At 35.9% G+C, this 18738-nt stretch overlaps 1 protein-coding gene across 19 annotated transcripts in view; it reads left to right on the forward strand.

Moving 5' to 3' along the window:
* Positions 1 to 18738, forward strand: part of GPHN (gephyrin) — a 279302-nt gene that overhangs the window by 119948 nt on the left and 140616 nt on the right. For 16 of the 19 annotated variants that reach the window (XM_084521331.1, XM_084521346.1, XM_084521348.1 and 13 more), the window contains one exon: positions 17786 to 17878. In XM_084521331.1, coding sequence (XP_084377457.1) covers positions 17786 to 17878 — 93 coding nt within the window. Of the gene's footprint in view, positions 1 to 10475; positions 10662 to 17785; positions 17879 to 18738 lie in introns of all 19 variants that reach the window. The other 3 variants (XM_084521344.1, XM_084521343.1, XM_084521347.1) reach the window with 1 other exon arrangement.

Consider the following 18738-nt stretch of genomic DNA (forward strand, 5'->3'; position numbering starts at 1 on the left):
TTTCTTCCAGCTAAACAAAATCAAAGCAAAAATTGTGGAGACAAAGTTAAAAATGGTTTCCTTAGCCATAGTCATCTCATCCCTACTGCCAAGAGCTGAACATTTATTTTGGACTATGTCTACGTTATCAGTTCCTGCAAAATGGTAAAAATGCATCTGTACAGTAAAACCTTTGGTGCTCAGAATCTTACATCCATGTCGGATGCTCTTCAGTGTGTTTTATTTTAAACTACTTCTAGTATGATTCTGTGAACATTGTGGAACAGCTGGAGTGGACTACATATGCTGCTGAAGTCCATCTTCCAAACAAGTTTTATCTGGAAGGATTCCAGTTCAGGATTTAAAGCCTGCTTTGCAATACGCACCAAAGTCAGAGTCAAAAGTACACTGCTGTTAGGAACTAGCAGGCTGTGGTAGAGATGTCCTCAGCCTCCAGGACATATTTTTGTACCACAATATATCAAGATTACAAATAGTTTGAGATTCATAATATAGTACCGTCATTACCCATGCAATACTATCTCCTGAGCTTTGTACTAGAGTACTTAGCTCAGTACCAAGCTGGTAAACTGACTCAAAAAAAATAAATTCTAGACCAGCGGTCTCCAAATTTCTTTGACTGTGCACCTCTAGCTGTAAAAAATTGTGAGCATGCATCCCCAGTATGTGAACATTTATTTATTTACAAATTATATACAGATACTTCTGAAGTTCTCATATTTTTTTCCAGTGGCTTGTCTTGCATACCCATGCAGCCCACTTTGGAGACCACTGATCTCACCTATTGAAACAATTTACTGGTTGAAGGAACATCGCAACAGTTAGTAATAGAAACCAGCCACGAGTCTTTTTAGCTGGCTTCTAGATTGCTCAGTACTAATTGCTCCATAGAGGATAGAATTCTTAAGATGCATTTTGAATTCTCCCACGCTTTAGTTTTACATAAGTCCAGTTTCAAGTCATTTTACCGCCATGGTGGTCATAAGTTTCTCAAAGTAATCCAGCATTCAAGATTTCATCTGAGGTGTTTACAGAAATGAAAAAAAAAAAAAAAAAAAGAAAAAACACACACACACAAAAACAAACAACCAAAAAAAGACAGAAGTGTTCCTTCAACACATTAATATCTATCTTAATGAAAATCCTCTTGCCAATAATTTGTTGAAAGGGTCGAGAAAAAAATTGCAGGAGGAAGGCTTTCCAATGTTTAAAATGCTATACAGCATCAGGAAGGAAGCCCAATTAGATGTATTAATTGACTGAAAGGAATAAAGTCTGCTTCTATAACACAAGCAGAAAGGAGAAAAAAGCTGTCCCAAGAGCTTCCCACTTCTCTCTCTCTCTCTTTTTTTTTTTTTTTTTTTTGTGAGATAAAAGCCTTATTTTGTTAATTAACATTGGTAACCACATTTTATCTAGTTGTCTAGTTTGTGCTAGCTGTAGTTTATGGAATTCCTTCTCTTCACAGCTTTTATATAGAGGGGCTAAGAAGCAATGCTGCAGGGTGAGAAGCCAGACAGGAGGGCAGGGTGCAGGTACTGCCTGAATGAGATGGGTCCGTCTTGGGTGCAGGTGTCAGAGGCCTGAGGAAGTAGGATCAGTTTGGACAAGTATCTAGAGAATTATGACTGCAACAAAAGCCAGTTATTTTTGCCAAGGTGGAGACAACACTGATTGCTATTTGATTGGACATTATTATCAGCATTATATATTTTGCTGCAAGGTTGCATAGTTTGCTAACAGAGTGTTTTGATATTACGCTACCTTTGATGTAATTTGAAGTGGCTAAGTCACAATATTTGCTTTTCTGGAACATCTTCAAGCTCCATGTGGAAGTATTTCCTAGCATGTGCCTATCTAGGCAAGAAACATGAGTGATTCCGAGTCAAACACTCATATGAGGTTAAAATTTGATGTTTCTCTTTTTTATTGTTCCTGACCCTGGGCTTTTGATACATTCTTTTTCTGAACACCTGTGTGATAAAATAGGTAGCATTTTGATTTTATTTCCCATGACAGCGTTCCTGTACCTTTGATTTATCAGCAGGATTTTCAGAAACAATGTGACTTAATTGTCCTTAGAGAAATGTATGAGGGAGAGAATGCCACTGAATCATCAGTTCAATAAAGGTGCAGTGGTTGCAGAGTTTTAAAGTATTTTCACATTAAGAATATGCAAGGATTTATAGGATTGGTCTGTCAGAAATGTTTGCATTCAATTTCAGATGCCTCATCACTCTGACAAACTTAGGTGGAATATTAAAACCGCAAAGGTAATGAGTATTTGCTTGTGCCATTTCTGCATAGGCTGCCATTTCTGTTTTCTTTTGGTACTTATCATCTGCTTTGTTACTGTTTTTACCCTCTGTCAAAATAGCCTTGAATTTAAAGATTGCAAATATTGTAACATTTTAACAGTTTTGCTTCCTTATTATGATGACATAGCCCACTCTACCAAATGCAAGTGTGGAAATTTGTACTGCTCAGTATTGTCACTTGGAAGGGTTCTTCTGCATTCTTCCAGTGAAGTGGTCTTATTAGATGAATATTATTTGAAATCAGTGAGGATTATTTAATATTTATCATTCTTGAAAATGAAGATATGTATTTAAGGATATCTTATGAAGATAAGAGCTTACAACCAAGATGCTTTTAAAATTCTTGTCCTTCTTTGATAAAAATAGAAAACAATTCTTTATGAATTTGGGGCAAGGAATGTGTTCTGTGCTCTAATAAAAATTTATAAGGAATAATGCTATATAGAAAAAGGCAGGGTGTAAAAATAAAGCTGAGTGTTCGGGATACTGAACCTAATGCTTTGGTTTTTCAGAGTACCTTAAGGCTGTAAAAGACAACAGACATTTGTCCTCGGGCTGTTTTGTAGGAAAGATGCTTAAGTTTAAAATCAGAGAACTGAAAAGAGCTGCTTTACATAAAAAAGCTTGCAATATCTCTAAATGTTGTGCAGAACTGTGAATGCTTCTGTAGGTGACACAACCAAAGGGACAGTTGTGTTTCAAAAATGTACTTTGGTGTAGGTAAAGCTTCTACATTCATGATATCCTCACTGAGTTGACTTCTGAGAGACCAGAAAAAGAAATGAGCAATAAATGTGCACAAATAAAGGGAAATCATCTGTCTAGCTGTGATTAGGTCTTTTTTGCAGACATAACTGGAAAGCAGTTAGGACATTCTGAATGTGCAGCCAATAGCTGATATATAAGCAAGAAGCATTAATGATAATGGCACAGTTCCCCACTTCTGCCATTTTACCTTACATAGAACATCTGAGATATGCCTCATATACTTAGGTACCCAAACACTTTTATGATGTATTTTTATATTTAAGTTTTTATGTAAGGTAATACATATTTTAGCATAATACCTGTGTGTGTACGTGTGTTTAGAATATTTTGTATCTTCATATTTTTTGCACAATGTTAGTACTCTAAACTCTTTCAAATAAATACTGGAGAAGTAGTATTTTAGCAAAGGCATAGTTTTGACAATACCAAAAAGTGACCTAGTTATGTTGCAGTTCCTCTAAAACCATGGCAATCTCATATACAAAATGAAAAATAAAGGGGAAAAACAGGGGTTTTTCTCTTTGGTGAAATAAATCGCTAACTTCAGACTAGCTTTTGTTGAAAAGATTTTTAAATTCACTCTGGCTGCTAGATTTCTACCAATGAAAACAACACAGGCCATGTTAGATCACTTATATTGCCTTCTGAGGATGGCAGAATGATAGGAAAACAAAGGAAAACAAATTCTAACCGTCCTTGTAATTATGTATTTTGAGTACGTTTGAAGCATGGAATGAAAACGTGATCAACTGTCTTCAACTTTTATCCTTTTTTATGGTCTAAAAAGCACCTGTTCTGTCATCAGCAGACACAACTTAATTCATCAAAGTTAACAAATTGGATTCCAGTTTTTCTCTTGACTGTGTGCATAATGTATTTCTCTTAAGTCACTTCAGCATTTTTGTTTCGAAATTGGGAAGAAGATGCAGTGCCTTGAACTCCCTGCCAAATAGTGTCCAGGTAGCAAGTTTATTTTACACACGGGGTAAAATAAATTACTTCTTACATCCAATAGAAAGGAAAAAAACAAACAAACAAACAAAAACAGTTTAAAATTGAAACTGCAGTATAAACAATCTTTCTACTGCCCCTTCTAGTGAAGGTTAACTTAAAATAGTTTTCCAAATTGTTGCTGGTTCTCTTATACAAACCTCTTCATGAAAATCTGATTTAAGTCTCTCCTCTGTCTTAGATTATCTACAGGGAACCAAAGGTAACATCCAAAGTACAGAGTTTGCAAAATAATTAAACATTTTGTTATCAGAAAAACACTGAGATCTATCCAAACTACAGAGATTACGGAGAAAATTTTCTCCAAGTAGGTCAGTGAGAAATTCACTATTTCCCTACAAAAACATCATTCTAATCAAAGGAGCCTAAAAGACTGAAGTCTGTTTAGTGTTAGTCTGCAATTATTTCTTTAGCAAATAGTGTTCTTTTGTCAGTACTGTGAATAGAGATGGCCAAATGGTAACTTGCTAGTTATACGACCTTCAGTTCACTATATTTAAAAGAAGTGGCAGTCTGCTTTTCAGTGAATTGCTTTTGTCATTATTATCTTTTTTGTAGAGGTTCAAAGCTGAAGTACATCAAACTCAAATTTCCCAATATCCAATGAATGAAAGGCAGGTGTCTTAGACAAAACAACAACAACAACAACAAACAACAACAACAAAACAAGTAAATAAATAATAATAATAATAATGTAAAATAAAATAAAATGCACATACATGTAGAGAGTGATATACTACTAATTCCAATTAGCTTATTTGCTGTGGCCAATGATTTTATGATACAATCTTAGAGGTATTTTTGAAATTTGGGTGTCAGACCAGAAATATATATAATTTCCTACTAAAAATAGCTGTTTCTGGAGTTAGAAGTGAAAGCTGTAACAGCAGCTAGAGACCTAATGAACTACTTAAGTATAGAATAGCTACAGTGGCTTGGAAATTGGGTTCATTTCTTAGAGTTGATCAGTACTGATGATTACACATCCAAACTAAAAGTCCTAAATGGACAAACTGGCAAATATCGTGTTTAGGTTTACAGGTATAAATGTGAAAGCTCTTGGAATACTGCTCCTTTGGAATTCTGTTTTCTGGTAGACTTGGTCTTAAATCACAAATTTATAACTCTTAACAGAAGAAAAGAGCCTTGATCTTTTTTTGATGTCTGTAGGAAACACAGATGTTGCTACGCCTGTAGAGAGAACTCTTAAAGGACAGAAAAGACCTGCTTAGTAATTGCAGAGAAGAAGCGAGAGCTTGTCCTGCTGTAGCATCAGGAAGGAGCAGTGCTGAAGGAACAAGGGAATCCCAGGTGGCCAGTTTTTGTTCTGCACGGGTGTGGGGGGGAGTGAGAGGGAGATGGGGCAGGCTTCTGTCAGGATCTCAATAAAAAGGACCAACAATAAATGGTTTAATAAAATAGCTGCTTTAATAAGACAGAATAAATGGAGCGAATAAAATCTACATCACTTCAGATGCTGGGAACCCTGCCTTCACGCAGCATTGGATAAATCCCCAGGTGGATTTCTCCACAGCACACACCTGCCTCTGGAGAGAGATTCCTTCTATTTGGTCCCTTGAGCTACATTATTATTTTCATACAAACAATCAACCGTATTCATGAAGGTGTTCTCATGAGGCCAGGCTGCTGGTGTGACCCCAGCACCCAGCAGGAGCTGCCTGTAGGCTCCACCAGTGCGAGAAGCAGGCCGAGCTGCCCTGCCCTGCCCTGCCCTGCCCTGCCCTGCCCTGCCCTGCCCGCAGGGATTTGTGTGGCGCGGCCCAAGCCCGAAGGCCTTGCTGGACAGGCAGCCCGGCCATCCGCTTGCTCACGTGGCTGCTGTGTGGATCGCTGACTCCTTGAGGTGCGACGGCCTCCTGGTCAGGAAGGGTCAGTGCAGTATTAGAAATATTATAGATAGAAAATCTTGTGGTTCTTAATTACCAGAGGGCATTGCCCAGTTCTTGCTCGCAGATACAAGTTTTGGCATGCTTTCCTTCACACACTAATTCCACCTACTCTCTGTTACTGAAAATACTGTCTGGATGACTCTTCTGACTGTGTAGGCTCTTAATCACTATCCAGCAGTAAAGTGGCAATTGTCTCTACAAGGGAAATTAGTAGTCCAGAGATAACATATACCACATGCATCATAATCCTCAAAGTAGAACGTGTGGGAGATGATACAACTCTGAAAGGGGCAGTATGATATTTTTACTTATTATTGAGATGATGCCTTTATTCTAAACCTAGCTGAACAGATGACTGCAATGTGACTGTAACATGTCCAGAAAGGGAAGTTTTGTGATTAAAAAAAAAAATTTACTTGCATAAACATTTGCAGATAAGAGACTGTATGTTAGAACAATAGTATATAATGCAGGTGGTACACAGTGGAAACAACTCATTGTTTCTTATGTTGCTTTTTTTGAAATATATAAATAGCTCAGGATTCTTTTAAAGGTTACCGTGTGTGTCTTCTTGCATCTTTAAAATAATGAACAAGCACTTCCTAGTCCAGAGGGCTTTCCATGGTCTCACAGCTCGAGAAATGACTCATGTTTTAGCAAGGAGGGCTCTGTTCCTGTGAAGCAGCAGACATTTCATATGTATAAGCTCCAGTTAACTGTCTGATTCAAGTGCAGCAGTAACAATGGGAATGCACTCGTTTGGCTAGAACCTGCTGTACCTACAACTGCACTCCCTAAACATTTGTATAACTACTGAGTCTCGCTGCTTATCCATTTGGAAAACTACTCAAAAAATAGAAGAGTATTAATGTATTCTCTCACCATTCTTTTTCAAGGGAAACAGGAGGAAAGAGGCATGACATACCATTTATGAAAGTATAATGAATAATTGCAGCATCTCTATGTTAATTTTGCTGTTTAAAAAAATTGCATTTTCTAGATAGTTATGAAGGTTTGATAAAAATTTCAGTTAAAATAAGTGAAAGCAATTTTAAAATAAGTTTGAAAAATATTTTCTGAAATACTTAGCTCAAAAAAATTACTTAGAAATATCTGTTAAGATTAGCACAATACAAGTCATTTGAGGTTTAGAATTTAAACATAAGAAAGAACATTTAAGCCAATTTAAAGTTTGGTTTGTCTTGTGCTAAGTAGTTAGACTGCATAAATCATCGATTGCTCTTGAAGCGCACCCTGTAAGGCCTTCACTTCTCTACTGCTACTCCTCAGTGCTGCAGGTTTTGCTTCTGGCACGGTTCTTGCTTTTGCAACAGGAGCATATGGTACAAATACATTTAGGGCCAGAGCACTTAATTAATTAAGCAGTAATTCATTCAAGAATAAGTGTTAAATGTACCTGTACAGATGACATTCTCAGTGCAAGAGTTTCTCATCCTGATATTAATAGTCTTTGTTTCAAAACTCAGTCACAGAACCAATATTTCTGGATAGAATCAGCATGTTTGAAATTCAGGGACTGCAAAGCATTTCTGAATATACCAAGAATTTCTCTGCAAGAGTCAAGAGACTCTATGATCAGTGCAAGCATTTGTAAAGATTGCTCTTCCTGTAGCAGAAGGCATTCCATATTTGTCTCATTCTGATTGTAATGATTAGTATTTCTTCTATGATTCTTAAATTTTAGCAAGTGAAGTTTGGAATTTCTCTAAGAGAAAAAGAGAAATGGCAAGTGATTCAGCTTGGAATCATCCTTTCCACTTCTTTTCATGTTTTGATTTGAACTTTGTTCATGTCCTAGTTAGCCTCTGTGGCCTTGTTAACACTGTGAGTTTAGATTGAGTTAGATTGCTTCCATGAAGCAATTGCTTTATGAAGCTTCTGTTTGCTCCATTTGCAGCAACTTTTCCAGATGACACAGACTTCTTACAAAGTTATCCTTGTGAGCTGGCTGAGGTGGAGGCATATTTTATATGTTTATATGTATATATGTATAATCCTTGTTATCTGACAAAGTGTTGGCTTATCATTCTGTATAGCGCAGTTTTTTTCCCCCAAGAAATTAGGACCTTAGAAACAATGGAGATCCCAGTACAAATAATTCTGCAAAGATGCTCTAGGTTGTTTGACATTCTGCATATTATTTTGCCTGAGAGATTTCCAATACCCATAAAGACATGTTTGAACAACCTTAGTATCCTGGCAGATTTTAGCTTCATTTATACCAGCTGCAGAAACAGTTGGAGGATGATTTTGGAATCTCTGTAGGGTTTTTAATGCTTTTATTACCACCTGACTCCAAGTAATTTTGTTGTTAATATGTATCATGAAAAAATGAGCATCTTTTAAAAAAAGATCCAAAAGAGAAATGGCCAGAAAGTTTCAGCTCTTAAGGAAGAAAACAAAAAAGCCATTCTTAGGTGAGTTGTTCTGCATCAATTTTCCCTTGAGTATAATAATAAGTTGAAACCTTTGATTGTAGTGGGATCAGCTAATGCTAAGACACCTCTGCAAGCTGCAGTGGAAGTAGAAGGTGGCTCATCAAATTCTATGGTAACAGCTTTCACCCAGTATCATTTGTAATAGCTGTAATCCTTTGGGCTTATAAGAGAGGTTCTGCATACACTGAATCCTGAAAAGGTCTCCCTTTGAGAGAGTGGCCTTTTTGTTCAGAAAGAAATTGTCTTTAAGATGCCCAAAGGTTCTCTCACTACATTTTAGTCTTTAGATGCTAGTACTCTAGAGTTCAGGAATAAACAATATCCTAATCAGCAAGGCAGCCTATTACTATTACTAGTGCGTTCTGTTAATCTTCTATTATTCTCTATCTCTGTAAGAAAAAAGCATGGACTTGTAGGAAAAGACTTTTTCTGTAATAATCACAGGTATTTATTTTTCATTGCCTTCACCAGCAGTCAGCCTGTTGTTTGCATTAAGAACAGTCAGTGAATCTCAATTGATTTTTATCCTTTCCCTGTCCTTTTTGAGAATCATTTGCATTATTCCTATGATTACTCCTAGTCAACAGATAATGGAGAAGTGCAGACCATCTGATCAGTTCCAGAATTACTCCAGTCTTCTTTCCTCTTTCATATACTTCTCTCTATTCCTTGTTCACATATCCCTATCACAAGAATGTATCAGAGCAGCATGTCCTTACCTTCCTCATATCTGGAGAGATAAAAAACTCTGCTTAGTTTTGGAAGAAGGGTCTTCTTACAGATGTTTTATTGTTTTCTGGAGGCTAAAACTAGCATTGATTGTTAGACCTGGAAAATCATTTACCATCTAAAAATGGTACTCCATAATTTATTCCCTATTCATCTGTGGTAGTAATTATTTTTGAGAAAAATATCTTAGTATACTCACACATAGTGACCTGACTTGTACATGAATCCTTTCTCCATCAAATCACACACAACATTTAGGGTTCTCTACAAATATTTTTTTTATTTTACATTACTTCAAAAAGATGAACACAGATGTCTTTTTGTTATGTGGTAAGGCTACTGGATGGCTCTTGGTGATTGAGTACATTTTCACACCTCACAACTCAGAGTTTCCTAAAAGAGCTGATCAGAACACATTAAAAAGTTTATGATTCAATGGCATTGGAAAACCACTGCATTATAGTCATTCCTTCTCTCATATTAAGCTCCTAAATTTTTATTTATTCTGCCTGCATCTTTGAAATGCACATCTGGTGACTGTTGCCTCGGCTGCTGCTGAAATCTTCTTATGATCTTATAGATCCTTATGGCTGCCGTTTTACATACTCTGTACCTTTATAACAGTGGAGTATATTTTCTTCAGTCATCCAAAATTCCTTCTTGAAGTGGTACCAGTGTAGCCAGGCAGTGAGTCTTCAAGTACTCATTCCCAGGTCTTATGCTTCTTTGATTGAATTTTATACTTCACTTTCTTGATTTCATAAGGGCCCTCTATTGTCTCTCTTCACAGGTCTAAGTCTTTGTTTACTTGTTGCACTGTGGGAATATCTGAAAGTTCAACTGACATCACACAGCAGTTGTTCAAATGGTTTTCTGATTATGTGTGGAATTGTGACGTGGAGTTCCCTCCATGGCCAAAACAAATTCCACTGGATCCCTGGGCAAACTCAGTGTCTGTATTGCATGGTTTTTGGACGTTTGCCATGAGGCCACCTGGAGTTCTGCCTTTGCTTCCCCCCAGCAGCATGTTAGTGTAATAGCACGCAGGGCTGTCCCAGCCTTCAGCAGAGTGCTGCTGCCGTTGTCTGTGGGAGTCCTCAGACCTTCTCCTGGGTGGTAAAAGGCAAAGGGAACTGTTCAGAGGGCGTCATTGCTGGGAATGTACATGCAGACTCAAAGAAGAAAGGTTACTGGTCAGTAACTGGCGTTCTTTGAGAGATACAGTCTGCATGTACATTAGTCTCCTACCTGCCTTTCCCCTCTTTCTGAATCTCTTTCAGGTTTGATTGTGCATTTAAGAGGAACTGAAGTGGTGGCGGATGCACTCTGCCCTAACTTTCATGCATCAAGCAGGACGAGGGGAGGAGCTAGAACGCACCTCCCAGGACACTCCAAGGCAGGCCACAAGCTCACCCACTCTTAGAATATATGTATGGACTAAATATCTCAAAGTACAGCAGCTATTGGTAGGTAAATTTTCTTTACTGTATTTTCACAGGTAAACGATAGATATTTTTAAAAAACAATTTCATTCATTGACTCTGTGGATGATATGCATGAACAACACACACTGGGGGGAAGTTACACCAGACACTGCATTACACTGAAGTATTTCCCTGTCTCTGTGAAGTTTTCCTCTCTGGTCTTTGTCCTCAGATCCAAATATTTTAGGTAGCTGAATATTATCACTCTGTTCAATTTGCCATTTCCATTGAGGGCTACAATAAAAAAGAGAAATGCATAACTCGGAATATTATCATAAAAGCAAAAGGTAAAAAAAAAATCTTGAACAATTGTATCTAGGTGTATGAAGTAACACAGAAGATTGTATTTACTGTTAGAAAATGAAACTAGAAACTAAACTGTGTTCCATAAGATTCCGTAAGATATTTTTGCAAGTAATTAATTGTTTAAAACTGAATAGTTGCACAAAAACAAACCTTCCAATTTAAATGGTTTTTTTTGTTTTTTTTTGTTTTTTTCCCACAGCTGGGTTCCTTGTGTTAATCACAGAACCCTTGTGGAGGTTTTTTAATCCCCTGCACTTACTGCCCATTAAACAGCACAAGTCAATACAGGGTATACCCTGGTTTAAATCGTTGATGTAGATTCTCCCTGTGTGCAAATATGCGCATGCAATTTCTGTGAGTGCTTTTTTCAAGTACAATTTTCTATGAAATGAAGCGAATCTATATGAGTGAAGGGCTATTATGGAAATATGATTCTCACATCTTTACTTTTGGAGTTCTCTAAGACAGATTGCCTTTGTCTGACCCTCACATTTTTACTGATTCCTTAGCATGATTCTTTTTCTTGGCAGCTCAAAGAAACTTAGTGGGTTTTCTGCAGCTTTACCATTTCTGTGTCTTTAGTAAGATTAAGATGTAGGTTACTGGGGCTTGGTTACAACCAGCAAAGATTGGTGAAACTTATGAACTCTGTATATGGATACATGTAGGGAAAATATTGTAAAGAACTCAAGTTATAGGACATTACTTACTTGTTTAATGTCAAGCTCCCTTTTTGAATACTGGGAACCAAATCAAAAGTAAACAGTCTTAATCTTAGATGAACATGAATATAAGCAAATGGGAAGAAACTGTGGAAAAAACACATTGTTCTGCACAATTAACCTGAGGTTTATGGCTCCAAAGCCAACCATTTATATCTTGTGATAATAGGTCTTTGAAGTGCTGCTTTAATAGATTTTGAAGAGATAAAATTTCGGATTGACTAATATTAGTGAGCAGTTTTGGATTACTTTAGTTGTTTTATGCTTTCTTCCCTTTTCTTTTTATTCCAATTGCTATTTTAGTTTTATTGTTACAGGAATGACCAGAGGAAGGAAAAGTAATACTGGTGAGGAGGCATTATGTTTCTCTTTTATTTAATTTTTAAGTGGTTTCAAATAGATTCTTAAGAAAGGCACTTGAGTTTTTATAACTACAGTAATACTTACCTTAGAAAATAAACATATTTTAGTGAGAGGTCTTTTACATATGACAGAAATAAGACACATTTAATTTTGGTGCTTTTGCTAGTATATTTTTATTATATAAACATGTGCATATATGCCCACATACCTATCTTGTATATATCTGCCAAATTCAGAGTGGACAGGAAAGTTGCTTCAAGGTAGAGATATGTTTGGAAAATACCTAATTCAGACTCTTCTGACAGCTGTAAGTTCCATCCCCTCCTCAAGGCATCTGAGGAAGACTGTTATGCTGGAGTTGACAGATCCTTTCCAATGAGAAGCTGTCATTTCAAGAACTCATCATCCACTCTAGGAGGATACCAGTGGTATCAACAGTAGACAGGAACAGATTTTCTTACAGAAGGAAGCAAGTAATTCTTGTGCTTTGCCACATATGTAGATTGATGCCTTGCATATGATCTAGACTGCCTTCTAGATTGTAATTCAATCTGATAAACCATGAAATAAAAGCACAATTTTTCTTATTTGTAGTATGACTAATGTCTCACTGTAGTTAGTTTAAATTAAGTATCTCTCCTTTCTGAGAGCAAAGTACAAAATAAAAGTGCAGTTTTAAGTGTCTTCTTCCGGGGTCAACATTGTGGCCTGTAGTGTCTTTACCTTTCTCCAGTGAAATAGTTAGATTTATTTTTTCATGCAGTACTGGTCATTAGATGGGCAAACACTTCAGTGGTTGCACGTCTCTTTGCTTTACTTTCCCTACCCACTTGCTTAGGTGCACTCTGCTGAGCATTGCACTTTGGTGCCGACTTTTTTTCCCCCTATTTTAGGAATAATTATCACGAATAGTAGCTTTTAGAAGATAAGAAGTACTTTTTTAAAAAAGGTTACATTACAGGCTGCATAGATATGTTGAACCTTGAATTTTTGATAGGTGCAATTTATTTCAGATGGAAAGTGCCTATAATTAAATTTCCATTTAAGAAAGTAAACCATTTATAGAGTACACTTTTATGACTTTCTTCTTTTAGTTTTGCATTTCAGAATAGTTGCATTTTTATGACTTTCTATTTAACATTAGCTTAGTATTTGGAAAGCAGCATTTAGAAAAACAACAATGTAAAGTAACTGTGATGCTGAAAACTGCAAATATATTTGAAGAATTTTCAAAAGGCTACTGCGTTCAGCAAAATCTCAAAAGACAAAAAGCCATATTTACAGACATTGAGGTATGTACTTGGTTTTCATCCAAGTCTCTGACTACAGTAATTACACTGGGAACACAGTCCTAACATTTCTGTTACTTCATGCCTGTTATTAGTGGGGGAAAGAAAGAGGAGGTGGAGGTACCAGAAAATGTGTAGTGTATTTTCCTGGTATTTTAGTATTTCATTTTCTGACATTCTTAAATCATTTTGAGAGTGATTATTTGCAAAGTTGTTGCTCCACACACAGGGGTATCTTCATGCCTCTGTGTTTTAATGAAGCTTTCAAGCAGTAAGAGAAAAGTTGTGAGCATAAGAAATAGAACCTTCACAAGAAATAAGGCAGAAAGTACAACATTGATTCCAAGAATAGGTGAATATTTCTAAGGCCTTCCCTCTATTTCAAACTGGTTGTTGAACTCAGCTCTTTATCTTTCCTACAGTTCCCTTGCTTTATGGATATTTATGGTCTATGTCCTTAGTACTTAGTACTTGAATTTTCCCTTACAAATCAGTGAAGAAGCCATGGTCAGCTGAATAGAGAAGATTGCAATGCCTTAACAAAAAATATTGATGTTCTTTTAACCCAACTTTTACCTTTTCTTTATTCTTCTGCTTTGTATTTGTGTCTTATAATGTGAATTTCGGATTAATGTGGTATACTCTCTTATGATATAATATCAGGGTTAACCTTTCATGAGTTGGAGTCTGGAGTAGATGAAGCCACATGACCAAGTAAAGGTTGTTATGAGATCCTAGTCTGCTTGCATTTTGAAACATACTCTTCCAGAATAAACAGGGTTTATTTGTAAATATTTAAGTTACATAATTTTACAAATCAGGTGGTTTTCAGTTCTATGCTAGAGAAATACAGAATTTTCCCATAGGGCCTCTGTAATCCCTATTTGTTTGTTCTGTTCACTTATCTGCAGAGATTAGAAGGTGGTGCGTGAATGGATTTATGGAGGAAAAAAAATAATTCGCTTTGCTAACCATTACCATTGTACCATCTTGGACAGTGAGATACTGAAGTTATCTCCACTGAAAGATATATGTCTGGAAGTGGTAAAGCCATTTGTTGTCTGAAATGACAGGTAATATTAGCTTACGTGTGGTGCCACGGGCAACAAGCAAAGTTTGATGAGCAGTGTTACAACTGAAACAATTCCATGATTCCAGGTTTGGGCAACACCTAAGTCCAGTGAGTAGTTCCAGGCTGGGAGAGGGAAAGAGTGATTTAAACAAGAGATCTTTGGAGCAAGGGATGGAAATAAATTGTCTGTTAGGCCTAAGGGTTTCTTGTTTATTTAAATGAAAATCAAATAGGTAGATAGAACAGGGCGCCAGATCTAATTCAAAGCTTAAGGAACAAATGGGCTGAAATTCCATTTCTTTGGAGGAGGAAAATTTAATTATGTAATGACTCTAGGACTTTGATGAAATCTGAACAGGTTAGAAATACAAAAGTGTATTTCTGAAGTTAAAAGTGTCTAGAAGAGCAAATTGTAACGACTTAATTTTCTTCCTGTCTGCCTTGTCAGGAGGAAATAATTGATAAAGCATAATTTAGAATATTAAAATACTTTTTTGGTTGGTTGGTTGATTGTGTTTTTAGGTCTGTAGTTTTGTTCTGTCTTGTTTTAATTTATTAGTAATTTTATAGTACTGTTTTCGGAGCCAGATGCTGTATTTTCTATCCATCATCATAATGCCATTGACTTGAATGGAATGACAATGATTTACATAAACTGTTGACCCAGTCTCATTTTGTCTTGAAAGTTTATCATCGATGAAACAATAAAAGAAGAGGTAGTTGCACAAAGATTATTTAATGAAATTTTCTGTTGTTGAAATGTTATATAATCATTTTATTTGTATAGCATCTGTCAAGACAAGTATAAGGTTCCTTGTCTGGAGGAATTCTCATTTGAAGAGACAGTAAATTCCAGTCTGTTCAAAGCCAACAGCAAATACTGCTCAACTGCTAGCAGCTGCAAAGTGAAAACTAGTGGCCTTTCTTCCCCAGTTGGTCAGGATGGTGTTTCCTTTTTTTAGATAGTTAAAATGTAAATGAGAATGTTTTTTGGGATAGAGTTTTGTGGGCTAGAGAGAAAGTAAATAAACCAAATTAGTCTCAGATATTTTTAAAAGACCAAGGAGGTACACGTTCTAAAATGCAATGAAACCCAAACTTTTTGCTTCATAATCAAAGTTTTTTTTTACTGAAAGTTTCTGTTTCTTCACTATAACTAGAATTTGATAAAAAAAATACATGTATGTATTATAATAATATCAATTATACGCTCAATTTCTGTGAAGAGTTAAGGTGTGTAATAATCCCTTTAGCTTCTTGTATGCTATCATGTGACATTTCTTTTTTCTCTTTTAACTAGAGTATTAGTGAGATGTAGCAAAATCAGAACAGATGAAGGATTTATTTTCTCTTTAAAACCACTTGGAGTTTGGCAGGTTTTATTTTATCTAAAGATAAATGCTTCATAAAAAAAAAAAAAATATATATATATATATATTCTTTTATGCTGACAATTTTTTCTTGATAATGGTAATTTAAAAATATATATACAATGTCATGCTCTTACTTTGCCAAACAACATTTCTACACTAAACCTCTCTCAAATGCTTTCTGAAATTTGTTGCTGTTGGAAGCCAAGATAAATATGTCTGTAGATGATATAATAGCTCAGAGGAGATGTCACCTGTTTAAAAAGAAACTTTTCTGATGCATATCTGTGTTATTGAAACAAACGATTTTAAGATTAAAAATGCTTTTTACTACTGCAATTTACTTCTTTTTATGTAAGTCAAAATAAAAGTCAGACTTAATACTTCATCTATGTGTTGGTCTGAGACATTTTGCATGTTCATTTCTCAGGCTTATTTGAAATGTTCATATAACCTGAAATTTGCAGTCAGTTAGTGTTCCTGGGAATAGTGCCATCTTCCAAAAGAGGGTAGTAAAAAGACATAAATGATTTTAATAAGGATGAGGTAACGCAAGAGGGAAGGTGGAAGGAATGAGTAAAGGAGGGAGAAGTAAAGATAGAACCTTTCATTTTGCCACTTCAAGTAATCCTTGGATTTTTACATGATGGGTCTTGCAGGCAGGCACAAGTCTATTCTACCTGCAATTTGAAAGAGACTGTAAATGAGATGTACGTGTATATGTGGTGTCTTAACTGGACATCTCATATACTGTATGTGATTTATATGACTGTATATGATTTCTCTTAACTGGAAATTACCTAGCAGTTCTAAGCCCACAGAACATATCCCTGAGCATTAATCTACATCAGTAACACTTTTTAAAGTATTATGGACAATTTTATGACCATCAGCAATATTTTAAGTTCTTTTACTCAGTAAATTGCTTGGATCTACTTTTAAGAGTCAAATAATAAGCTTCTAGTCCACAGTCACCAAAACATTTCTTTCCACCTCAATATAATAATCCAGAAACATAAATGTGCCCTAACCTTTTTTCAGAGGTGTTTTCTTTGATAGAATTAGTAAGCAATTGGTATGTTTTCTGCAGATAGTTACTTTACTGTGTAATACATGGTTATACTTTGTGTAACCCATTGCTGAATTTGGAGATCCAAACGAACATTAGGCTGCTGTGCTTGCCCACGGTAGAGTGAAGGATAAGTGATATAATCACACTGTGACTAAATATATCTTCTGCTGACGTTGAATTTTTGTCACAGTCTAAAAACTAGTTTAGAATGTCATCTAAAAAAACTGAATGCAAATCAAATTTAACATATCTCTAGTATCATGAGTTCTAGAGTACTGTAAGTCATTGAATGTACATGACAAATCTCTTAAGCTTTCTTAATCCAGTTTTGGAATCAGCATATACAGTCCTATTCAGATCTAGGAAATAAATAAAATATGATTATACTGTAAGGAGCAACTTATGGGTTGCTGTATCTGGTGTGTTATTACATCTTCTATCAGACAAGCTTACAAATATGTGATTCTTGCTTTTTTCAGACTGTTGAAAAGTAGAACAAGCACAGAAACCAGAGTTACTGTAAGAATTATCAAACATATTACCTGAATTAAATGCGTATACTTTATTAACATGTATTGAAGCATTATATTTATATCTTAGAATCAAAATAAACAGTAATATAAATGAACAGCTATGAATTTTTGATCTCCATTTTAGAACAAGAGATGAAGAACAGAATTTCAGTTTCCATTTCCAAAAATACTATGACTTGTATTATTCTGCTGTAAGTTGGTTATAAATAGTCGTTTAGAGTCTTTGTGAAAAATGCCATGAGTGATTACAGAATTCCCTTCATTTATTATATGTATATCTGTTTATTTTCAAGTCATGTCAATTCTTTAGGTGCTTTCTGAGACAACCGTGTCCCATATATTACTTGTTAGATCTGACAGCATTCATGTTCTCTTTCAGGAGACGCTGATAGATTGGTGTGACGAAAAGGAACTTAATTTGATTTTAACAACTGGAGGAACAGGGTTTGCACCACGCGATGTGACTCCAGAGGTGAGATACTCCTGGAATAAGAAAAACATGCCCTTCGGTGTAGAAATGTATGAATCTTGGGTTGGGGTGTTACTCTTTTTGAAATTTCCTCTGTAACTTTACTTTGGAGTATCTCAGAACAGGTCAGGTGATAAACAACTTGGAAGCAGAAAAAGCAATAGGGAATACAGCACAAGAGAATTAGTCTGACTTTGGGTTCTGACCAGAAACAATTTTCAGACTAAAATGTGACATAGCAAAATGGATTTCCTGTCCCAGTGGAAACAGCAGAGTCCTAACAGCATTTTGGTATAATTTCCCTTCGCACTGCAGAACAGCACTGCTAAGCAAAAACATGCATGTCTCTTTTGTTGTGTTCTGCACAAGTAAAGTGGGACGAAAGAGTTCTCTTAATTCTCCCTTGCAGGGTACTACATTGACAACTATTGCTTTATAGGTTAGAACATGGGAAGTAGATTGTAGGGGAGAAAACATTTGTGCAAAGCTGCTGGTGCTTCACTTGACACTGCACTATCAAAAAAGCTAAACAGGCAGAGATGGAGGTAACCTGCACCAGTAAACGTTGCACAGTAAATTCGGTTACAAAACACTTACCAGGAGCTAAGGTAAGGGGAAAAAAAAAAAAAGTGCAAAGGAAACTTAACCTAATAACTCAGCCTCAGGGCCATGAGTTGTAATATGAAATGATGATTGTTATTGGAGTACTTGGTATTTTTCGTTCCAAATTAGGTTAATTTGAACTTTTAAAATCACATACCTGTTTTTGGTTTGCTAATATTCAGTAGAGGACAGAATTAAGGCTGAGTGCCTGATGTGTTTATTTCTATAACTTAACGTATTTAGATTTCACTTTAGTGTTC

This window comes from Aythya ferina, assembly GCF_964211825.1.
Source record: "Aythya ferina genome assembly, chromosome: 5".
Lineage (NCBI taxonomy): Eukaryota > Metazoa > Chordata > Aves > Anseriformes > Anatidae > Aythya > Aythya ferina.